At 37.6% G+C, this 25,439-nt stretch overlaps 1 protein-coding gene across 6 annotated transcripts; it reads left to right on the forward strand.

Moving 5' to 3' along the window:
- The first annotated feature begins 686 nt into the window (after window positions 1–686).
- On the forward strand, window positions 687–24,666 carry LOC113112482 (alpha-actinin-1). Of its 6 annotated transcripts, XM_026278094.1 has the most exons (22): window positions 689–1,087; window positions 10,350–10,464; window positions 11,330–11,449; window positions 12,152–12,238; window positions 12,508–12,595; window positions 12,735–12,813; window positions 12,902–12,983; window positions 14,296–14,381; window positions 17,122–17,214; window positions 17,639–17,869; window positions 17,974–18,121; window positions 18,196–18,346; window positions 18,492–18,600; window positions 18,757–18,897; window positions 19,722–19,904; window positions 20,080–20,214; window positions 20,934–21,113; window positions 21,199–21,345; window positions 22,586–22,666; window positions 22,870–22,935; window positions 23,433–23,591; window positions 23,673–24,666. In XM_026278094.1, the coding sequence occupies exons 1-22, from the start codon at window positions 962–964 to the stop codon at window positions 23,829–23,831; spliced, it is 2,766 nt and encodes a 921-aa protein (XP_026133879.1). In that variant the 5' UTR covers window positions 689–961; the 3' UTR covers window positions 23,832–24,666. The 6 variants fall into 6 exon arrangements, with proteins under 6 accessions (XP_026133877.1, XP_026133876.1, XP_026133875.1 ...); XM_026278092.1 differs by lacking the exons at window positions 14,296–14,381; window positions 22,586–22,666 and adding an exon at window positions 14,867–14,952 and having other exon boundaries at window positions 687–1,087; window positions 23,673–23,831; XM_026278091.1 differs by lacking the exon at window positions 22,586–22,666 and having other exon boundaries at window positions 688–1,087; window positions 23,673–23,831.
- The last annotated feature ends 773 nt before the right edge of the window (window positions 24,667–25,439 follow it).

Below are 25,439 nucleotides of genomic sequence, written 5' to 3' on the forward strand. Positions count from 1 at the left end.
GCTTCATAACGTTACGGTTGAACCACTGATGGCAGATGGACTATTCTGCTTTTCATACTTTTCTTATCGTTGACATTGTAATTTATTTCAAAGTCTATGGTACAGTCACAAGCTTCCTAGTTTTCATCCAAAATTTTGTTCCAAAGTCGAACAAACTTTTACGGGTTTGGAACGACTTTAAAGACTAGTTAAAGACCTGTTCGGAACAGCTAGAAACCAGCTTCTGTCTTCCATAACACAGAAACCATTTTAACATTGATTTTCTAGCAGGGATACTACTGTACTGATAATCCTAAAGTGATATATCTTTGGATGTGCTATACCCCATCACTTCCCTCCACCCTAAAAGAAGACCATGAGCGATGTTACGTAAGACACGTTGAGATAAAACAACTTAGGGTGTGGTCACCTGGAGGGCAGTGAGAAAATAGCAAGATTTAGAATAAAATTATTTATAAATCATTAAATGAATTAATAGAAACATAAATTAATTCTGCAATTAATAAAAGTGCCACAAATATCCCTTAAAGCTTTACTACGTCCATGCAGACAACCTACAACAAATCTGTTAATGGACACCAATATTAGCCAATCACCACAGAGCTATTTCTAGTAGGCGGGCTTTGAGGGTTTGCATACCAGCCAATCAGACGCCCTGCGTCGTGTTTCTTTTTATTTTTTTCCGTTACTGTGAAGTTTTTGCCGATGCTCGTGCTGGAGGTTCTGCCTACTCGTCACTCTGGATAGCGGCCGTGAAAAAAACGGACAGAAAGAGAAAGACAAGGAGACACGGACTATAAAGGAGAGTGAACGGGGCAGGGGAGCCGAGGCAGCGACGTTAGTTTCGTCCCCATCGTTTTAAGTGCGCACGGGAGTGTTACTGCAGCGCTCTGTGGGAGAGAGAAAGAGAGAGAGAGAGAGAGACCATAGGACTGGAGAGAGACGTGAACAGCAGTTCAGAATGGATCACCATCAACAACAATATCACCATCACAATGATGGAGGAGAGAACGACTATATGCAGCAGGAAGATGACTGGGACCGGGATATGCTGCTTGATCCCGCCTGGGAGAAACAACAGCGAAAGGTACGCTCTCCACACCACCGGTGCCTTTGGGTGCAATGGGAACTTGCAAGAAACCAGCAGAAAAAAGAGAACATATCGAAATGTGGATATTTAACGGGCCTGTTCGGTCTCCGAGTCATTTCGGCTGCTGGTGAAATAGGCTTTGCATGCATGCATTTGTTTATATCGTGTGTATAATATCCGTTTCCCTGAAAACCGGTGTACAGAAAATCAAAAGCTTATCAACTGTACATATTCCTAAAGCATCAGCCTTTATTATAAGAAACTTGGGAAACATCTGTTGCGGGATTGTGCACTCTTGTCTGTCCATTCATTTGAGCGTTGTGACGGCCCGCCCCCAGTCAAACGATCCGGGACCCTGATCACCGGACACCGTGCGCCAACCTTTTCTCCTCACCGCGCGCGCAACAGATGTCAGCGGCAGCAGTGTTCGCTGTGCGGATGCGGCTCATATGATCAGCTGTGCGCGCTGAGAGCACGAGCTCAGTCAGCTCACTTCATTGACGGTCACGGCACGCAAACCCAGTATCTGGGACTTAAACTGTGACCCACTCAGAGAGAATCTTTCTGTTTCCGATTCCTCTCGTCGATCCAATTTCCCTAACGATTCTTTAATACTTTTGAGGAAGATTCTTCTTAAAAAAGAATGCAGTTAGTAGTGCATTTACTTTCCAGATGATGAGGTAACGTCTGATTACAACATAACAGAGATAAGTAACATACAACTGCAATAGAATTTCGTATGTTTACGTTTTTCTAAATATGACATAACGTTAAATATGTATTTTTACAACACACATCTAGTAACTACATGGATTAAGTCCTACAAATATAGCATAAAGCAAGTTTCAATTAATTTCTCAGGCGTCATGGCGAAAGTAATAATTTGCAGTTCAGAAAGTGATTCAGATTAATTTAGGCACCGCTCATACTGATTCAGAAGTCTTTTTGATACAATAAAATTGTTTGTTCAAAGGAGTTGTTTGTTTGAGAACCGTATTTGGCTCTGTGGTTTAGATTCATTTCAGGAACCGGTTCGTAAGAGTATTTTTTTTTCAGGACTTGGACCATACGGATCGATTCTTAAGCGGTGTTGCGTTGAACAGTAGGTGCTATAAAACACTGTCAGGGTATTTATTACGGTGTTCAGTGATCATCAGCGGTGGAATGTACCGTTAACAGATCCAGACGTCATAAAATCGCTTGTTTCCGGTATGATTAACGGTCCTGATGGAACCGGTTATCGGTTGCCAACTTTAGGCCCATGCCAGCTCAGTTAACTCATCCCGGTAGACCATTAGTTGGGAGAGTGGATTGTTTATAAAAATCTCTCGGATGTGTTTTTTGCACAGTAGTCTAAAAACTATTTGAAATATGAGTGAAACGTTTGCCGCTCCTACACTTTTTTCCTCCCCCTTGGAAAACTGGGAGGAAAAAAAGAGAGCGAGTGCTGGAATCTGCTGTGGTTTGGGCTGGGCTTGTCAGGGAGCAAGTCTGCCCAAAAATGGTAATAACAGACCCCGCACACGGCTGCTGGAAAACTTTCCCGCGTCTCTTTTTTTTCCTTCCTCGAAAGCTTGTAGACTCCTGAATGATGTCATCAGCTACTGGCGGGAAAGACTCATTCTCAGGTATGCGGGCAGAGACCCGCATTTCAGCTCCTGCGACCATTTACCATGACAAATCTGGTGGAAGAGTTTTCCACAAGACCAGACATGTTCAGTCTTACTTTACCGAGTGTTAAAAGAGAAATTAAACTCCTAAAGTAGTTTTACATCAGTAGCCCATTGCAGGATCATTGTATTTTGAATATTATGACCCATTAACGTCATGTATGCCCTTAGGTGTTTTTCCCCCCTGTGTCGGGATATAGGCACTACACTGTGATAAAGCATAATTTCTGAGACACTGTTCATTAATGACCAACACACACATCTGCTCCATATTGCTTATTAAACACCCACTGTGACATTAATGATGCGTGTGTCTGTCAGACAAATTGGTTATTGTTCTGCTTTCTGACAGGGCTGAAAGGTCAATAGAGATTAGAGTGAAGTCTGTTCTGCAAACACACACACACACACACACACACTCAGCAGGAACAGAGTGCAGCCCTGACCCCAATCTCATAAAATACATAATGGACTAAGTCAAATCTGGAATTAATGAATTTGAGTTGAGAAACTGAATGTAAGAAACCATCTGATTGGCTGCAGTTTATGTTTATGCATAAAAGTGTTTCAGCAAGTTCAGGCTGGACCAATAGAATCAGAAACACATTTTCCTGTCTAATAACATCTGTGTCGGTCTGTGAGTGTTTGTCTGCAATTTGAGAAAAAAAAAGCCCCTCGGGACGTACAGGTGTGAGGTGATTCAGCTTGAAACAGCAGCAAGACCTTATGAACTCTCTCTCCTTTTTTCCTGTCCTCATCTGTGAGGTCAGATCTTCATTGTTTTGTACACTTGTCCCTTCCTGATGCTTTCAGCAAGAGAAGGCTTATGGGGCCTTCAGATACCACAGTTCATCTCGTAATGCCACAAGACAGAGTTCTATTTAGGCTTCAGTGCATGTTTTGTTTTCATTTATAGTACCGCAGCTTTCAAAAGTTAGGGGCCAGTCAGTTTTTTAATGAATACTTTTATTCAGCAAGGACTCATTAAATAGATTTAAAAGGGGCAGTAAAGACTTTTGCATTGCTGAATGTTTTTAAGTTAGTTCTTACAAACTTTATATTTCTCAAAGAGTCCTAAAAATGATTTAAAAAAAAAATATTAATTTTAAAAAGTTATTTCACAATATTATTATTATTACTTGATAAGCATAAAATGCTTCTTTCAAAAACATTAAAAAGTTTTACTGACTCCAAATATTTGATTGGTGGTATATGTGTTGAGCTTCTGTTCTCAATCATTTGTAGAAACATTCTGCTTTACTAGAGGCACTAAACAGACAGAATTGCAAAAAAGCAGGATGTAAAGCCTAACCTGTTATCCAACTAAATAGATGGTTCCAAAATTTACAGCATTTAGTCATGCTGTTTCATTTAAACAGATTGCATTTTTGTTGGTGCTGCTAGTGGCACAGAAATACATTAAACTCTGCAACTTTAAGTTGAGTTTTCAGCAAAGCTCATTTAGATTTGAAAATATGATATTGCATTCAAATTTGAGACAGTATTTGCCAGAAGTTTTACCACAGGTATTTGCCACTACCATATGAACATACGAATTTGTTGATAAAAATAGCTTACCAAGTCAACCCTTACCAAAATGCAGTCTGTATTTTAACACATTTTATCATCATTTTAGTAAGTTCAAATGTTAGTATACTAACATCATAGTAGTGAATTTCCTCTAGAAAATGTAAAAATCTGATTTTTTTTTTTTTTTTACTGAAATGACAAGATTTGTCCTGCAGTGCTGTACAGTGTGCAGACAATACTAGTTGTGAGTTATTTTAAGTGTTTCCATACTGCAGTAGTTCAGTCTGCCTTGGGCAGGTTTTGAATGGTTTTGTTTGCAGATTCTGATAAGAAAGATGTAGATCTACAGAAAACGGTTCAGCTCTAGTGAATCTGAATCAGTCATTTATCATTAAGTTCTGAGATCTGTAACTGTCTACCAACCTGCTTAGTATTATGTATTTTCTTGGTGCATGTCTTTAGGGTAGTAAAGAGTTAATATAGGAGGGGGAAAATAATTTTCTAGCTTTTTCAATGTAAATAGAATTAAACTAGGCCTACTTGTCGCAATCAGTCCTCTGGTTTTCTCTGTCTCTCACACTTTTTCTCTTTCCCTCTACCTCTATTAGAGGGGTAAGCAGAGAAGCCCAGGGGGACACAGTGGCTGTTTTTAAGCTGATCTGAGGTGAGTTCCCTGAAATCCCTAAAATCTGTCGCAGATCTAAGAAGAATCGGCAATTCTCTGTGGAGATATTGACATACACATTCTATCGCTACATCAATATCTATTTTTACCACATTTCTGTGATGATTTTTAGTGAAAATTTGCAGCATTCCATGAAACATTGTAAAATGTGAGTACTAAACTCTTAACATGGCTGAAAGCATAATCCATTTAGCCAAAATATCTAATAAACCAACACACAAGCCGTTTGTGTAAAACTTTGTGAATGGCATCTGCTTTAATTGCGTGGAGTTCTGTGGGCACAGATACTGTGTAGGCCTGCGTATAACACATGATATCCTTAAGTGTCATTGCGTGACTGATTTATTTTTTACCACTTTACTGAAAGTAGAATCTTCAATTCTTCACCAGTTGGGATGGTCAATGTTTTTATTTGTTTTATTTTGATTCAAGGAATCAATTAAATAAAGGAAGAAAAGAGGAAAACAAATCTGGGATTAATGGTAAAGTAATGACTTTGAACTATATGCACATAAATTATTGTAATATAGAAAAAAATCATCCCTTTTAAAATCACATTTTTTGCTTTGCAGCCTGAAATGAAGAGAGACACAGTTTTGGTTTTATCCAGCTGTATTTACTCAGTGCAAATCTTAACATTCAAGTGAAAGATACAACACCAACATATCAGAAAAAATAAATAGATAAAAAGTATAAATCACTGAGTTGGAAGAATGATCACCCCTTTGTGTCAGTATTTTGTTGAACCACCTTTTAATTACAGCCTTTAGTCTGTTGGGATGTCTCTACTAACTTTGCACCTCTAGACTTTGCAATATTTGCCCACTCTTCTTTGCAGAAATGCTTAAGTTCAGTTAAATTTGATGGTGACCGTTTGTTGACTGCAGTCTTCAAGTAATTTCACAGATTTTCAGTGGGGTTTAAGTCTGGGTTCTGACTAGGCCATGCAAGGACATTCACCTTTCTCCTCCAGTCACTGTGTGCTCAGTTTTCCTGTGTGCTTTGTGTCATTGTCATGTTGGAACTTGGAAGGTAAACCTTCTTCTCATTGACAACTTTCTGGCAGCAGAATTTCCTCAAGAATTTGACAGTATTATGACCCATCCATTTTTCCTTCTATCCTGACAAGTGCTCCAGTCCCTGCTACAGAGAAACATCCGATATCACCACCTCCATGCTTTACTGGAGGAATGCTGTTATTTGGATGGTGAGCTGTATTGGATTTCTGCCAGACATATTGTTTGGTGTTGAGGCCAAATAATTTCATTCTAGTCTCATCTTCCTCAGAATGTTCAAGGTGTGTTTTGGCAAAGCTCAGTCGTGGCTGTATGTGGCTTTTCTCGAGGAGTGGCTTTTTCCTTGCAGCCCTTCCATACAAATCACATTTGTGGAGAATTTGTGATATTTTTGTCACATGCACACAATTACCACTCTTTGTCATACATTCCTGAAACTCAGATATTGGAGAGACAGTTTGGCCATATCTGATTATTGGGGTGGACTTGTCCTTCTCCATATCTATGGTGGTTACGGCCCTGCAGCTCTCCAACACAGGCTACAATTTATTGCTTTTCTACAGCTCGCTATGTTTCACCATTCCTAATATTCATCCACTGATGTACAAATGCAGCTGTGCTTTATTAAAACAATTACTTTGATTGAAAAAAACCCTCTTACAGACAGTGGAAGATTAATGAAATGCTCAAATTAAGTTTGTCTCATGATTTCATTCAGAACAGTAAGATTATGTTTTATTCATGCATACGTATAACATGCATGAGATAATGCGTAAGTATTTCATGACATCATAACCAGCATGTCTGTTAATGACACCAGATTCGGAATGACATGCATGATGATGTGCATGACACAGTCTCTGGCATTTCCTGCCCTGGAGTTTAATGTCAGGATGTGATGAGGTACTTCATCCCTTACTGTGCTCTTTCAACCAGTGAAAGAACAGCTTGAACTGCTCTACAATAGTGTTGAAAATGCTGTCACCTCATTTACTGAGACTGTGTGTGTGCTCGAGCCAGACCGAGATGCTACTGGATGCAGTTTTTTGATGTATGTGTGTGCGTACTTAAAAAGTTTTTTTTTTTTTTTATTGACTGTTTGATCCTTCTTTGTCTCTGCAGTTTGAAAAGTCAAATATGTAAAGTCAGAACCTTTTTTATCTTAGTGGAAGCTCTTTATGCAAATCTTCATCTGATGATGTGCTCCAAATGAGAACTTTGATCCTTGTATCCTGTATCTGGTAACAACAGACTTAACCAGAACCAGCCCTTATTGTTCCTCACATAAAACCATATATAATGCAACAGCTGTAACATGCCGCAGTGAGGAAAAGTGTGTCACAAATGTGTGTTTTTAAGTGTAATTAACGTGAAAGCAGCAATTCGATCGAGTCAGTGTTTAGCTGTAAGTGAAGCTTCTGGTGTTGATAAGATTATTAATGAGCCATTAAACTGTGTGTCTGGAAACATAAAAATGTGAGACAGGCTCACCTTAGGAGGGTGTATTGTGTGTGTGTGTGTGTGTGTGTGTGTGTGTGTGTGTGTTGTATGTGGAATGCGTGTGGGACCGAGACAGTGGGCCGCCCGTCTAGAGGAGAAAGCCAGCTGACACCAACAAACAGACAGATAGGGTGAGAAAGAGAAACAAAAAAGATTCTTACAAGAGTTATACTTTGAAGTTTAAGCTAAAACATAGGGATAGGGGGTTGTTCAAAGCGGTAATGATGTTTGCCTTAGCAAACAGCGCTAATGTGAAAGATAAACAGATGGAGAGACAGACAGGCATTTCATCCATTGAAAGGGAATGATTTCACTGTCTCTGTGTATGCGGTCAGAATTTTGCTTAAACAGGTAACAGCTGTTACAGCTGTCGCATGTGCGCACCTGAGTAGGCGGAGCTGCACAGGCATTTGTGTGCTGACAAGACAAGAGAAACTTCATTCCTGATGTCTTTCTCTGGCTCTCACACTGAGAATGCATGTACAGTGGCCCCAAAATATATTTGGTCAATTAAGACACATTTAAAAATCTATGAATGTTCCTGCGTTTGATTTAAGGATGTGCTGATATTAAAACTCTGTCTGATATAAAAATATCATCATATTTATAGGTTACCTTTTCCATAACCTGGAAATAATTTGTTAATATTAAATTAACTTACTGTTTAAATATATATGGTAATGAATTAAATAACAATATTATTGAATTATATAAAATGTGTATGCTATTTTTACTGAATAAATAAAAAAAGGTTTAAACTAGAAACAAATTTGTATTGTTTAAAAGGGGTCATAGGATGCGATTAACATTTTTCCTTTCTCCTTGGAGTGTTACAAGCTCTTGGTGCATGAAAAAGATCTGTTAATTTGCAAAGATTGAAAGTCTCAAATCCAAAGAGATATTATTTATAATTATATAGTTGTTTGTCGTTTCTTTGATCACAAATGCAAACATTGTTTTATGTTTACGCAGCACGATACGCAATGCAACGCGTAAAAAGACATTATATGCAAAGACTGTATAGAATACCCAAGACATGTCACTCCAGTAGTTTTGAATGGGGAAAAGGGCAATGCTCAATATGGTTGCTCAATCACAGGAAGCCCCATCTTCTGAATGAAAGAGCCAATCGCTTTTTTTATAATGATATTTGAGCAGAAGTTTGTTTAACAAGAAGTTTAACAATGTTTTTGACACAGGTATGGTCAGATTTCTTTGGCAATTTCAAATATGAAATTTAGCTTTTAAATTGTTGCTGATTTGAGTATGAGCTCCAAATTCTCCTATATCATACTATAATAGCCATGAAGCCTGATATATTGATATTTCCGTCATTTCTCTCTCTCGTGCTGCACAACTGAGCTGCGTTTATCAGCTGTGCGGCAGAGATAAGGACTGTCTAAAACACTTTTTTCCACTAAAACTTTCGATTATTTGCGCAGCCTAAGTGTGTATATATACTTGTTTTGAAATTTGAGCATTTAATATGAAAACAACATCCTGTGCTTTAGCTGTTGGATAAGTTGCATGGTAAAACTCTTTTCGTAATGTCATATCTTCAAATTCATCATTTCATTACATTCAGCACAGTCGTACGGTTCTTGAACAGAAGAACACGTCTTATGTAAACGCCCCCCCAAGAAAACAGTCATCCTTATTACACAGGACTTCTTTCAGAAAACTGTCAGTTCAATTAAGCAGCCCAGCATCTAGTTAAAACATGTTAGTTTTGCACATCTCTTAACTTAAAGAATGATGTGCTACGCTGAGCACATTCAGTGATTTTTACTGGAAGAAATCTAGTTTTGCCAAATTGCTCGCCGAAACTTATGGTAGCTGTGTGTTTATTTTTCATTCTATCTATGTTAGAGTTTGTCTTTATGTTTAAGTTTGTATTATTAATTAAGTTTGTTTGTTTGTTATTTATAGCTTTTATTCTTTCACATTTTGATTTGCATTACTTTAGGAACAGGAATATTGTAACAGCAGTCATGGCTCTCATATGTATGCTTGCACTTCCTCTTGAATTAATTTATAATGCTACTACTTGACTCACATTTACCACTAGATATTCCCATGTTATGGGATTTCCTTTTAGTATCTGCCAAATTCCACAATGTTTCTAACCTGACCTGCACTCTATTACCCATAATCCATCAATAAACTGCACACCCCAGCCCACCCGTAGGGATCGTCTGTATCCCATTATGTTGCAGTCATGTCTCTCCTCACATCCAGATCTAGAAATTTCTCCTCACATATCAAAGTTTGGAACAAACCTCTGCTTTTACGTGCATAAGCTAAAGTGTCTCTGATTCTGTTAAGTGGCATATCAATCGTATTAGAGTGTGAGTGTGTTTAGCTTCTGTTCTGCTCCACAGCTGTTTCTCATCAGCTCGCTAACATACCGAAGAATCCTGAAGCCACAGATACTCAGCGCTGCCATGACAACCCCTGTAGAGCGCTTACTTTCTCTCTCACTGTCACAATCCAGCATGGTTGAAGATGAATACAGAATTACCAAAATATTCAAACGCTTGCATAGCACAGGTGTTTTAAATAAATAAAAGTGATTAAAGGGGTCATAATCATGAGGAAATTAAATTTGTATTTATTTTTTAAGAAAATTGTATTATTAACTTTCTTGTGCTGTTTCAGGCTTTGTGTAGCACTTACATGTTGCTGATCATTTCAGTCTGATCTTAACAATTTGAGTTGCACATTTCGCTGTGGGTTTTGCAAACCTATTGAAGCACTTATAGAATTTTCTTCCAAGTCTTATATGCACCTTACAGGCATTTTTTGCATTTAAATTTGGTTTTATTTCTCTTCTAAACTCATAAATCACTCTTTTTCAGACATTTACTGCATGGTGCAATTCTCATCTACGAAAGGCAGGGACACAGATCGAAAACATTGAGGAGGATTTTAGAGATGGACTCAAACTCATGCTGCTCCTAGAGGTTATTTCAGGTCAGTGACCTTGAACCCAGTCCGCCCCTCTACATTTGGAAGCTTGTATCTTCTTTGATGATGATAAAATTAGTCACACAAAGTGTATAATTTATAGTATTAGCCAATAGAGGATTTATTTAATATGTGAACAAAATAGACATTATAACTGACATATACTTAAACTAATTAAAAACAAGTAAAATTATATTAAATCAAGAGGTTGTGGATCTAAACTAAATCAGGAAACTGATTTCGTCTCTCTCCCAACCTTTTTCAACTCGCGGCCCACACAACCAAACACATGTTTGCGCGGCCCACTGCAAAAAAATTAACTGACCCCACTATTGTTGGGTTAATAACTTAATACTCAGAAGCTAGATTGTTTACTGTCTTTATTGAATGAACTGGCAATGAACAGAAAATAACTCGGGCTGGCACCGCTTTGCACAACTGCTGTTGTTCTGTAGCATATGCAGCAAAAATATCTAAGATAAATTTGCGTTTTTTTCTTAAAACAATCAGCGAGCTTGAATAGTGGAAGCATAGTTACAGTTTAATATTTATTTTTTGTTATTTAATTATATATATTTTAACATTTTTACGTATATGAACAATATTATTTTTTCTTTTAATAGTAATTGGCGGCCCACATGCAGTACCATCGCGACCCACTAGGGGACCACGGCCCACAGTTTGAAAACCACTGCTCTAGTCATTCAAATAAAAAAATAAATAAAAAAAGAGTACTTGCGTACTATAATTAAGTCGAAAACTGTCAGGAATGAATATGTGATAATATTTATGTACATGATTAAGCCTCCTGAGGGCAGAGTTTTGTGTGTGATATAATGTTACGTAATATTTAAACTGTCTTTCTCTGTAGGAGAACGCTTGGCCAAACCAGAGAGAGGAAAGATGAGAGTCCATAAGATCTCCAATGTGAATAAAGCTCTGGATTTCATTGCAAGCAAAGGAGTCAAACTGGTTTCTATTGGAGCAGAGGGTAGGCTCCTTCAGCAGTGACCTATATCCTGCAGGCTTCCAGGGTCATGAGTTCAGCGTTTCAGCATGTGGGATCAATGACTGTCAGACGCTCTGCCTGTGTGTGATATGTATTTGTATCTCAGGTCATATGAAGCCCCTCCCCATACAGTTAAATAGGTTAGACATGCGGTTTATACCTGACATATATTAGACCAATCTACAGTGTGTGTGTATTTTTCCTGTTTGCTGTTCCCTCTCTTTATAATCCAGAGCAGCATTCCAGACAGATTAGCCATCTACCAAAGCCTTTGCCTTGGTCACATACTTTTTCTATTTTGTGTGTGTGTATTTGTCTGACAGAGCCAGGATACACTTACACACACGCACACTGAGATGTGTGTGGAGTGTATTATGAGATAAGCCTAAAAAGTAGGAGAGTAAAACATGCAGGTTTTCCTAGATATTTCAATGAGGACTTCCCATACACATCTACAGTATATGTGTAAAAAAAACTAAATTAAAATAAAACTTTTGACACAATTAGAACCAAATGCAGACATTATTTAGTCTTTATTAACCATTTGTCCATTTGAGAATGTCTCCAAATCAGACAGGGCACATGTTCAGCAAGTTTGTATATGCCTTTAGTTTGTAAAATGATCTCATTGTTAAGCTGTTACAGTAAATGTGATCCTGGTGTGCATGTGTTTGTACTGTTTAGAGATTGTTGATGGGAACGCTAAGATGACTCTGGGGATGATCTGGACCATTATCCTCCGCTTCGCCATCCAGGATATCTCAGTGGAGGGTATATATAAATAACACACACACAAACACATTTTTTTGTTTATAAGTGATGCATTAGATCTTGAAGACTTGAAGAAAAAAAGCAGTAGGCAGTTTGTGTGAATTAAATATCATGAGAATGAACAGAATGACTGACTAAATTAGCATCATTTTGTTAAATACAGTTCTGCTCTTTTGAATTTCTGAATAAGGAATTTTTTTGTCATTTAAATTACAATGTTATCTTTCATCTTTTCACTCCTGAAATTGTGTGTGTGTGTGTGTGTGCAGAGACCTCAGCTAAAGAAGGCCTGCTGCTGTGGTGCCAGAGGAAAACAGCTCCCTACAAAAATGTCAACATTCAGAATTTCCACATCAGGTGAGCAGACAGGAAATGATGCTTAGAGAGAAGCAGGGTGAATGATGGGAAAAGAGCAAGACTTACAGAGATACTGCAACTGAACGCTGAGTTACAGCATCATATATTACATTTCTCTTTCTGTCTCTCTCCTTGACAGTTGGAAGGATGGATTGGGCTTCTGTGCACTCATTCACAGACATCGTCCAGAACTTATTGATTACGGTAAACTGCGCAAGGTGAGGCAATACCAGAGCCTCTTACCATATATAGAGACTAGCAGCATGAAAGACCATGACTTATGCTTTGATGTTTGCTCTAACTCAGGACGACCCAATGACTAATCTGAACACCGCCTTTGACGTCGCTGAAAAGTACCTGGACATCCCTAAGATGCTGGATGCAGAAGGTGAGACATGTAGAGGACAGGTTTCTTCCTGTTCCACTTCACTGTGAAACTAGATTAGACCTCTGTCTAGATAAAGAGCTGCAGGAGGTCCACAGGATGTTTCCTTAACATAGTCTGTTCAAAGGGATTTTAAGGATAATAGACTGTGATGTTCAGTGATGAGATTGTTGCCGTGTTGCACTGGATCCATGTTCCTCAAACAGTTTTCTATACTAAGTACTAACCGTCTGCAATTAATTCAGCCCGAACCACTTGATGTACAGTCTGCATTTAAACTTTGTTTTACAGATAATTTAATTCTTTGGTGTGCTATCTGTTCATAGCTTTTGTGAACTTTTTTTTATTTTATCTTTTTACAACAAATTTAACATTAAAGTTATAAAATCTTACATTCATAGAATGTTTAGCATGCAAGATGGCAATAATATTTTCATAATATTTGCATAATGAATTTAGATGGGTCTTTGTTCTTACATTACGTTTTCTTTTTTGCAACTTTATTAAGCCTATTTGTTTTGACTATTTTTTTTTGTTCCCATAGATAGAAAACAATACACAAATAAATGTTTTTACTGGCCCCAACACTAAAAATAATACATTTTACTTTTTATAGTGTAGCAGTCCCAGAAAGATTTATAATGATGGATATTTTTTGCATTTATAGCATTCGTACTAATATATATTTACCCTTAATAATTGTTTTTTTATTATAGTATAACATGTTTGTTAAAGTATATCAATAAATGTTACATTTTCTTTAAAAATTTTGTATGAAAGCCGGAAATGATATATAATGTATCTCCACAAGTTGTCGCCTTGGTGACATTTAAATGAACATAATTTGTATCTGAACATTTCATTTATAACAAAAGAAGAAACGTGGCAAGTGGCAATACTGGAACTTTTCATTTACACAAAAACCTTAACTTAATTAGCTTAATAGCACTTATATTTCATTGCTCTTTTGTTGTTTTTGGTTGCTTCCATTGTCCTCATTTGTAAGTCGCTTTGGATAAAAGCATCTGCTAAATGTAAATGTAATTAAAACTTTAACAATATTCTTTTGTTGCTCCAAAGCATTTGTTGCTCAGAGTATTTCCTTCAGGAAAGTCCAACCTTGTTCAAATATTTTGTTGATTAGTTTAATTTTAGTTTAATTATATAATAGTTTCATATCCAATCATATTAATACATTTTTTTTTTTTTTACACAGGAAGTCATCTCAGATGGACCTCTGAAGTGTGTGTGATGTGCGCTTGATTATTAATTTATTCTCTCATTACTTTAATATCACCCCCTTCTTTCTCTGCAGATATTGTTGGTACGGCCCGTCCCGATGAGAAGGCCATCATGACCTACGTTTCTAGCTTCTACCATGCCTTCTCTGGGGCGCAGAAGGTATCGCAGGGCACCCGTCCCAATGTCATGAGCTTCTACACTTACCCATTGTGTCCCTCCCTTCTCTCCGTTTCTGCTCACTGGGTTTAGTGATCAACAGTGGCAGTGATTAATGGTTGTCATGGTTTGGTGTTACCATGAGTACTCTCCTAACAGTCTGCCTCTCTCTGACTCTTTGCAGTGCTAAGCTCCGCCCCTCAGGGCTCATGCTTCTCCTACAGTTGCATGAATCTCTCCACCTGTTGCATGAACGAAAGGAAGTCTTGTGATGAAAGCATGAGTGTGTCTCCACTCCAGTCTCCTAAAACATACTTAAACATACCTGGCATCAGTGAGACTTCCTGGAGATCTCTTCATGCCTTGTATCATTTCTGTAGAACTGTGCCCCATTTAATTTATGTCTATGCAGTCTTTTACTCTGCTTTTCTTCTTTCCTCTCCACCTCCTTTTCTCTCTCTGTTCCTGCTCCGTCTTTCCCTGGGCAGATATCGTTAGTACGTTGCGTCCTGATGAAAAGGCCATCATGACATATGTGTCATGTTACTACCATGCCTTCTCAGGCAAACAGAAGGTGAGCACAGACTGACATCAGCCAATCAGGACACAAGCTTCCATATCACAAACCCAATCAGAACTCTGCTTTCATCAGAACCCCAAATAACAGTGCCAAAGCATGAATGTAAGAGATGTGTTCTTCACTAACCTGAACTCCTTTTTGAAAAAGAGGAATATTTTAGTATAACTATGGAAATAATATAATTTAAGTGTAAACTGAATGTAAAGTGTTTTCAGAAAATTATTTACAGTTCACATTCATATTAAATGCAGTTTGATATAAAGAGTGTTTTTGAAACCACTTAAGTAGGATTTAAGTATTCTAAGTTATCTTAGTATGTTATATCATAATTACATCTATTGATTTTACATCTATTGATTTTCTTTGAAATATTTTGGAAGTGTTCTGCTGTATGTGCAGACAAGCATTTATGGTAAACTAAAATATACTTTAATGTAATTTCTATTGAAACTTCAACAGAATAAAAATCAACACCTATGTTAAACTGCAGTTTTTAAAATTGTATTTAAGTGCGTTAAGAAACATTCTCTTTAAGTACACTTAAGTGACCTTTTATCTCATTAATAGTGCAGGTATATTGCTATCTGTAAGTAAAGTTTAAAAATTGCTTTTAAGATTTGGTGTGCAAATTGAATATAATTAAGCACGCTTGTTTTTCACACAGGAAAGTGTGGTAAGGTCAGTCTTGAATGATGTCACTTACAGATCAATCAGTTTTGGCTGTTTCCAATGCAACTCTGCTGTAGTTTCAGATAACACACCTAGCTCTGTTTCTCCACACATCTGTATGCACACACAGAGCAATGACCATTTCCACAGCAGTGAATCACCTTAGACAAACTCTTGAGCCTAAAGCCAGAGAAGTTACAGCATAAGCAGTATATGACAAAGTATTTCCACATATACTTATAATTCTGAATCAGTTTAGACAGACTGATGTATTTGAATCAGTTCAGATGGAAACCATTCCATATCCCTTTAGAAAGTAGTAGTTAATTCAGAGAAAGCATGTTTCTCACTTACTACTTCATTGTGCTGATTCATCACATCCAACTTCCTGAACCTGAGCTGATGACTAACGTCCCTCAATAAATAGTTTTCTGCATTCTGTGTGTGTGTTCTATGCACACACAGATCCTAACTGCTCTTATAAAGCATGAGTCTGGCTGTAAACCCACCAGACAGTTATGCACTCAGAAAAACTTCCTCTGACACACTCACATTCACACCCATGTTCGATTGTTGTGTGCAATATTAGGATTTTTCTAAATAACTCAGTGTCAAAATGGTCTGATAACTGTATATTGATCAAACTGGCTAATTTAATTAGAAAATAGACTATTTTTTTGTTTTGGTGACAGTCACACTCTATGAACCTATGAAATCAAGGTTGGGTTTAGAGTCCCATGAGGACGAGTAGATGAATACATACGTAATTGTGATGGCCATTTCAGTATTATCTACTACAAAGTAAAATCACTTTTTATTTGATTAATTTTTGGAATAATATTATTCATAAATATCATTTTCTATAATATGTTTTTTTTTTTTTTTATGTTAAACGCAAAGTACAAAAATAACAGCACTATGGGCCTAGTAACAAATATTTTGTTGTTTTCTTTTTTTAACTGAACAATGGAAACTGAAACAGTGTATGCGGTTAATGTTTTCATTGATTTTTTAAATGAAAAAGTTAAACGTTTGCACTATTCAAAAGAAATTTCAAGTCTTCATAAATGCTTTTAATGTTTTTCACTGCAGTTTTTTCCAATAAAATAAGTATAACTTCTTAATCCACAATGGATAATCATTTTGTGCCAACATAAGTAACATTTTAGATTAGCATTCATAAAATGATCATAAAACCACTGCCTGAACTCTGTCTTTCACTGACATCGCTAAACTTCCTTTCTGGCTTTTAGACTTGCAACTCATTTCCTTACCTCCACCTCCCCCTCCAAAAATACACACATTTATAATTAAATATGAACAAAAGGGTTATACGATATTGACGTAGCATTTGATTGCTTTTGGTAACTGTAACAAAGTGACTTGAGCACCTCAACACACTTAAACACACACAACCTTAACAGTGTTGGCATGGCACTGATGTGGTTTCCACAGAAAGAGAAGCAGATTCATTCTGTTCTTTACCCCCTTCAGGCCGAGACAGCAGCCAATCGGATCTGCAAAGTCCTGGCTGTCAATCAGGAGAACGAGCAACTGATGGAAGACTATGAGAAACTGGCCAGTGATGTGAGCAAACTCCTCCACATTAACTGAAAACATTGGGCATTTACATTTCTGCTTTCCCGACCCTGCAGATCTATGAAAATTAAGAAAATCTCAAAAGATCATGGACATTTTTATAATGAAAATTATTTTAGTAATGCTCAGCTTTAAAATGTGTAACAAATTGCTATTTGTGAGAGAAACCTCCAAATTAAATAATTCTACAATAATTGTATAAAAAAATATTTGAATCTTATGTTTAATTCATAATAATAATAATAATAAAAAACAATATATACCGTATTTAAAACGTTCTCATTTTCACCCTCTACCTTCTTTATCTCATTCTGTCTGCTCCTAACTTTTTCCAATTTGTTTTATCCTCTTTTTTTCCCCCCGTTTTTGTTGTTTCTCCCTATTTTTTCTGTCTGTCACCTGCTCTCTTCAGCTTCTGGAGTGGATTCGCAGAACAATCCCGTGGCTGGAGAACCGTGCTCCAGAGAACACCATGCAGGCCATGCAGCAGAAGTTGGAGGATTTCCGGGACTACCGACGACTTCATAAACCGCCCAAAGTTCAGGAGAAATGTCAACTGGAGATCAACTTCAACACACTGCAGACCAAACTCCGCCTCAGCAACCGGCCTGCGTTCATGCCCTCAGAGGGGAAGATGGTCTCGGTGAGAACCTAACACACTTACGACTTAAGTATCTGCCCAGGATTCAGAGCATTCAACTCTCTTGACTAGATCTGTGATGTTCAATTAATCGTCTATGTGTGTAGGATATCTCCAATGCTTGGGGAAGCCTTGAAGGAGCAGAGAAGGGTTATGAAGAGTGGTTACTGAATGAGATTCGCAGACTGGAGAGACTTGACCATCTTGCAGAGAAATTCCGCCAGAAAGCCGCTATTCATGAGGCCTGGACTGACGGTAACACTTCTTTTTATTTGTTTATAAGAATTGAATTCCTCTATTGTATGGCTGATCTTTGCTGCTCCCTATAGGTAAGGAGGAGATGCTGCAGCAGAAAGACTATGAGACGGCATCTCTCTCGGACATCAAAGCTTTGCTAAAAAAGCACGAGGCATTTGAGAGTGACCTTGCAGCTCATCAGGACAGAGTGGAACAGATCGCTGCCATTGCACAGGAGCTCAAGTGTGTAAATGCATGCTGCTTCAAGTTGAAATGTGTTGGTCTAGAACAGAACACATGTAACGTTTCATCTGTAGCATACATTTTCTGTAATCTTTTGGTGAAGTAGTTTAATTGTTTCACTCTCAATCTCTCTCTCTCTCTCTAGTGAGTTGGAGTATTATGACTCTCCCAGTGTAAATGCTCGCTGTCAGCGGATCTGTGATCAGTGGGACTCACTAGGGGTTTTAACTCAGAAGCGCAGCGAGGCCTTGCAGGTAAAACACTTCTATCATACACCCATATGGAATTAATTATTTCTATCCTGACCCGCAGGGCAGTGTTGCTTCTTTGGTGACATACTGTGATTCAGTGTGTATGTGTGATTTTGTGATGTAAGTCCAGTGTACTCATATGTGTTTCTCTTTCCTCAGAGGACCGAGAAACTGTTGGAAACGATTGATCAGCTGTACCTGGAGTTTGCCAAAAGTGCGGCGCCCTTTAACAACTGGATGGAGGGGGCCATGGAAGACCTGCAGGACACTTTTATCGTCCACACCATTGAGGAGATACAGGTATCGCACATTCATCTTTCATCCATCCATTCATTTATTCCTCTACCTTTTCATTTAATATCTTCACATTTGTTTTCCTTCATTTAGGCCCTATGAAAATACCATTTATTAAATATTTTTTAAGGAATATCACACAATATACGTTTTTGTCCATGTTTTAATTTAAACTGTAAACCTCTGTTGTGCAGCACTTTGTTTATCAAGAAATTAAAGGAAGTATTTAAATTAAATTTTATTACATATCAAAAGATTAATTAGTGCATTCATTATGTGCATACTGTTTTTGATAGTAAATGTGTATAATTTTTTTTTACACACACACACACACACACACACACACACACACATATATATATATACACACACACATATATATATATATATATATACACACACACACATATATATATATATATATATATATATATATATATATATATATATATATATATATATACATATTCATATTTAATAGGACTATTATTGTTACCATTTTAATAAATTATTAAATTTTTAGCTTTTTTAGTTCAACTATTTTCATTAACTTAGATTAATGAATACAGTAATAAATGTATTTTTCATTGTTTGTTCATGTTATTTAATAAATTAACTAATGGAACCTTATTCTAAAGTTTTACCAAACTATTTTATCTTTCTGTCCATCCATGCATCTATCCATTTGGTGGATTTCAAATATGACTGAGAAGTGTCCTGGTGCATTTCACATAAAAGTTGATATAAGAGGGAAAATTGAAAAATTGCAGAGGGGGATTGTTTTGTAAAGTTATAGAACCTCTCTTTGTGTGTTTGTGTGTGTGTATCAGGGACTCAGCACAGCCCATGAGCAGTTTAAAGCCACACTGCCTGAGGCAGATAAGGAACGTCAGGCCATCTTGGGCATCCATAATGAAATTGCTAAAATTGTGCAGACATACCACGTCAACATGGCTGGCACCAACCCCTACACCACCATCAACCCTCAGGAGATCAATGCCAAATGGGATAAGGTCAGAAAATAAACTTGTGCACGACAAACAGAAGGGAATCAGAGTTTTCAGACAAATATATGACATGTTATATATATGTATATATAAATATTTAAGAAAATGTGTACAATGAGAGGTGCTTAAATTCACCTCCACCCTGCTTTCTCCCAATCTTCCTTCCTCTCTCTCCTCTCAGGTGAGACAGTTAGTACCGCAGAGAGATCAGGCCCTGATAGAAGAACACGCTCGTCAGCAGAATAATGAGAGACTGCGCAGACAGTTTGCTAATCAGGCAAATGTCATTGGGCCCTGGATCCAGACCAAGATGCAGGTGGAACATGAGCTCAACTAACAGAAAATGAATTACATTCTCTCATGGTACTTCAGATAACTTCTGTGGAAAAAAAAGATGTCACAAATGTACTTGGTGATTAGCTTACATACATGACGACACAAGTTAATTTGTTTGATTTACATACAACACAGTTTAAAAGTTTGGGGTCAGTAGAATTTAAAAACAAATGTTGGGAAGGAACTTGACACTTTTATTCAGCAAGGATGCATTAAATTGAACAAAAGTGACAATAAAGACATTTGTGTCACAAATAGCTTCAGTTAATCAAATAAATGTGGTTCTTTTACATTTTCAATTCATCAAAGAATCCTAAAATATTAATGTTTAATATATGTTTTTGGTAAATAGGATATATTATAGGTCAACTAACCATTTGGAGCAAAGTCAACAGGAATTTCTAAAAAAAAAAAAAAAAAAAAAAAAATTAAAAAAAGATATGGGAAGTAAAAAAAAAAAAAAAACCTTACATAAGTAGGGCTAGTTAAAATATTATTAGCCCTAAATTTGAACTAGCCCTACTTTGTACTTGCCCACATTCAAATTAATTGTATGTTAACAGTCATCTTAAAGGACAAAATGCATTAAATACTGCTAAATTAGCTCTGAAAACCATTTGGGTGTCTGGAGAATAAACCTTGGGGCAAAGATTCAGGAAGGACTGGTCGGTCTCTTATTTTTTAATGTTCTGTACTTAGGAAATTGGCCGAATCTCTATTGAGATGCACGGGACCCTGGAGGATCAGCTGACCCACCTTCGGCAGTATGAGAAGAGCATTGTAAACTACAAACCAAAGATCGACCAGCTAGAGGGAGACCATCAACTAATACAGGAAGCACTTATATTTGATAACAAACACACTAACTACACCATGGAGGTATATACACACATAAAATCTCAAATGCTTACTTGCATACCCCCTGTGCATTGGTATGTTCCTGACGTCTCTTTTCATCCTCTAGCACATCCGTGTAGGTTGGGAGCAGCTCCTCACCACCATCGCTCGCACCATCAACGAGATCGAGAACCAGATTCTGACTCGGGACGCCAAAGGCATCAGCCAGGACCAAATGAATGAGTTCAGAGCCTCGTTCAACCACTTCGACAGAGTCAGTATCACACCGTGCTGTCCAGCACCACAGTTTAACATCATTAAGAGCAGTAGGACTTCTGAGAGCGTTATTCTGTGACTTCATTTGGGTGGAAACAAGAGAACTGCATAACTTTTTGTCAAAGACATTTAATTTTTTAATTTTGTTATTGGCTGCTGTGACACTTTGTGCTGTACCATGGGCGAAATTCAAAGTTTAAAGGCCCATTCACATGGAGTATGATAAAGTTAAAGATGTAGTTTTAACTATTGTTCTACATGTAAAGTAATAGCAGAGTCCACACCACAACTTCACAGTAATTGCACAAAGGAATGATATCGTTTGAATCATTTTCACAATGTCTTTTTTTCTGGCTGATGAACGATAAAAACATTGGATCAGTATTCCAATCACTACTGACTGTATTATGACTGTTTTTACTTTCATAACAATGCGTTTGTAAAATTGACCTGATTGGCATAGAGTGGAATTATGGGATATGTCACCCACACACGTCCCAGATTACAGGCTGCCATGCTGAAGCCCAACGCTGCACAAAAAACCCACACAGTGCCACCCAAGACACCTTAAAGGATTAGTTCAATTTCAGAACAAAAAATTCCTGATAATTCAACTCACCCCCTGTCATCCAAGACGTTTATGTCTTTCTGTCTTCAGTTGCAATGAAATTAAGGTTTCTTTTTTAAGAAAACAGCTAATTGTTTCACTAGATAAGACCCTTATTCCTCAGCTGGGGTCGTGTAGAGGCCTTTGAAGCTGCATTGAAACTTCAATTTGACCTTCAGCACATTGGCCACCACTGAGGTCCATTATATGGAAAAAAAAATCCTGGAATATTTTCCTCAAAAACCTTAATTTCTTTTTGACTGAAGAAAGAAAGACATGAACATCTTGGATGACACGGAGGTGAGTAAAATATCAGGACATTTTCATTCTGGAAGTGAACTAATCCTTAAAAATCATTAAAACAACACAAGATAGATAACACATAACAGACCCAGATTTTGATCAGACCTGTTTTTACAATCACTCTCTGCCCTCACTCACCGATGACACAGTACTGCACAGTTTGTCCTAACGGTTGTGCACTCTTCTCTTCTTTTGTCTTGTTTTACACTTCTGCATGGACCCTCTTCCACCCCTCCACATGTCTGCATGACATTCCCCCACCCCTCCCATGTGTGTGCTGCATGTCCACGGCGTGACCTTTGACCCTGCCCACGGCTCTGACACCCAGGACCACTCGGGCAGACTGGGCGCTGAGGAGTTCAAAGCCTGCCTTATCAGTCTGGGCTTCGATATCGGGAACGACGCACAGGTACACACACACCAACACCAGTCAGGAGTTCAATCATTAACCACACTCTTCTTGTTTTGTTTTTCCTTTTTCTTTCTCCTTTCCCTCTGTCTCATTTTCCCTCAATCCTTACCTACCTTAAAATGACTTCCTTCACCTTTACCTACATCCATCTTTTTCTCCTCTACTACCTGGTTGTATTTTCCCCTGGTGGGTTCCTGTAGAAGAAAACAGGCATGATGGATGCAGAAGACTTCAGAGCCTGCCTCATCTCCATGGGTTATAATATGGTAAAGCAGAGAGTTGAGATCTCCATGGGTTGTGATCAGGTTCAACTCAGAGTTGTAGTCCCCATGGATAATTAACTGCTAATTTGTATACAATAATATGAATCTACGGATAATCTGATATAATCCCTCTGGATTAAACTGGAAAATCTGAGATTTATGATCAACATGACAGATTTTGTGGGGATATATCTGTGTGGGTTATTGTTTAAGTAAGTATTTCTGGAAAATGTAGCATAAACTGTTAAAAAAGTTTAAGTTTTTCATAAAATATTTATATTTTATTTTATTTCAATGACCGCAGATGATTTTGTAATAGTTTTAACGTTAGTTTTAGTTAACATTAACAACACTATTGTGGTTATTACCTGAGAATTTGTCTGAAGTATTCCTGGAAATAAAACAACAACAACATCTCATCAGCTATGCCAACCCAGTGGGGAACACTCTTTCATATCATTTTCCTAGTGATTTTTAAGAAGCGTTTCTCTGTTCTGTAGGGAGAGGCTGAATTTGCCCGCATCATGAGCATTGTGGATCCTAACAGACTGGGAGTGGTCACATTCCAGGCCTTCATTGACTTTATGTCTCGCGAGACGGCCGACACGGACACTGCTGATCAGGTCATGGCATCCTTTAAAGTCCTTGCTGGAGACAAGGTACATACAATACATACAGTCCAAACTTCACTTTCCAGTGTCTTAATGAATAACTAAATGAATAGCTCTCTGCTCTTGCAGAACTATATCCTGGCGGATGAGCTGAGGCGTGAGCTCCCCCCTGACCAGGCCGAGTACTGCATCGCCCGCATGACGCCTTACACTGGCCCTGACGCCGTCCCGGGAGCTCTTGACTACATGTCCTTCTCCACCGCCCTCTATGGGGAGAGTGACCTCTGAACCGTCAACCGTCGACCTGCCTTCTGATACAAACACACAAATACACGTATTCATACACACACACACAGAGCTCGTGCACTATGAGAGTAAAAGTGGCTCTTCAGTGCTGATCTAGCACCAACAAGCAGAGCAAGCAGAACTGGTCCCAGATCAGCCCATCAGAGCAGCTTCCATCAGCACCACTCAATGACATTCCTTCATCTTTGTATCCTAATCAGCCCAGGTCCTTCCTGTGTGTCATATACAACTTCCTGTTCTTTCTCCAGCTGTGTTCATGAAGCCTGTCTTGCCTTTCTTAAGGGGTTGTCTCAAAGATGCAGCCTTCACATGCTTGTCAGAAGATCCTACTTCCTTCTGAAGTTGTATTCATTAGTTTGTCACATTGAAGGAAAGAATAGGAAGCAGGACAGGAAATCCTGATCCTTTTTTCTCTATGTAAATGTAGAATATGCAACGAACGGTTACAAATATACTGTACGTAAAGCATGTGGTAGGCAGCATCATGTCATCATTGTGACCTCTGACCCATGTGATACTGCACGACCATGTGCTACGATTGATCCACTTTTTTACACAGAGTAAATGCTTGTTGATGAGACTGTTTTTAAACGTTTTCTTGAGATGGTGAGTCAGACTTCATGAACGGATCTTCCCATTTCTGCTTCCAAGTGCAACATTAAAAAGCTCCCTCCCAGGAGGAATGATTTCTGTATTTTTACTTCTTATTTTGTTGGTTTGTTTTTTCCTCTTCATAAAGGAATAAAGTTAACATATTTTATTATACAGAACAAAAAAGGTATTTTTCTTCACCTTAATAAAAAGCTTTAAAAATGATGAAAATTTAAATAAAGAAACAATCACAGTTGCGTGTTTGTGTTTTTAATTGCTTGTGTTGTTTGTGCTTAAGATAATGATTTATTTGAATGTAGAAAGGAAAGGAAAATATTAAGAACATGCTTACAACTAATTTGAACATCTATTCATTTTATTCACCCAATTATGTATATTTCAATTAAAGTTGCTATATATTTCCTAAAGAAACGTGAAAGTGTAGAAGAACATATAAGAAATCCTATATTTTCAGATAATGTACAAAATGTATTTCACTTAGCTGCAAAAATACATTGATAAGAGATATTGATGTGCTATATTGGCTCTGTGTGTTCTTTGACCTGTGACATACAGTACTAACAAACACCATGAAAATAACTAAATTTTCTAAGAAAAGGAAAAGATTTATTAATTTCAACTGCTTCGATTGTGACCATTTGTTTTCCATGTTAGCTGTCCTCACAGGAAAAGAGCATTATATCAACGTTTAGAGAGCACATTGGCATATACTGTAGAAATAGATGCTTTCAAATCTAACAGATAGGCACTAAAAGCCACAAAAGTCTTGTTTTGATTTCTTGAGTTTTATTATGTTTTTAGGTTTGAAGCTCCTTGATAAATGTATTTAGAAATTTGATTTCTATGACAAAGATTAATTTTCATACTATAATTGTAATATAAAGTTAAGAGAAAATTTGCTTTCAGTTGTAATTCTCACACACAGTAATTTAATATATATCCCTCATTTTTAAAGTGGAACCAGTGACTTATTTCTTA

Source organism: Carassius auratus, chromosome 13 (genome assembly GCF_003368295.1).
Source record: "Carassius auratus strain Wakin chromosome 13, ASM336829v1, whole genome shotgun sequence".
NCBI lineage: Eukaryota > Metazoa > Chordata > Actinopteri > Cypriniformes > Cyprinidae > Carassius > Carassius auratus.

Coding starts and splice junctions, on each gene's coding strand:
- LOC113112482 (XM_026278094.1), top strand. CDS start 962: ATGGATCACCATCAACAACAATATCACCATCACAATGATGGAGGAGAG. Junction 18,122..18,195: donor TCATGAGGCCTGGACTGACG/GTAACACTTCTT, acceptor TGCTCCCTATAG/GTAAGGAGGAGATGCTGCAG. Junction 23,592..23,672: donor AAGTCCTTGCTGGAGACAAG/GTACATACAATA, acceptor CTGCTCTTGCAG/AACTATATCCTGGCGGATGA.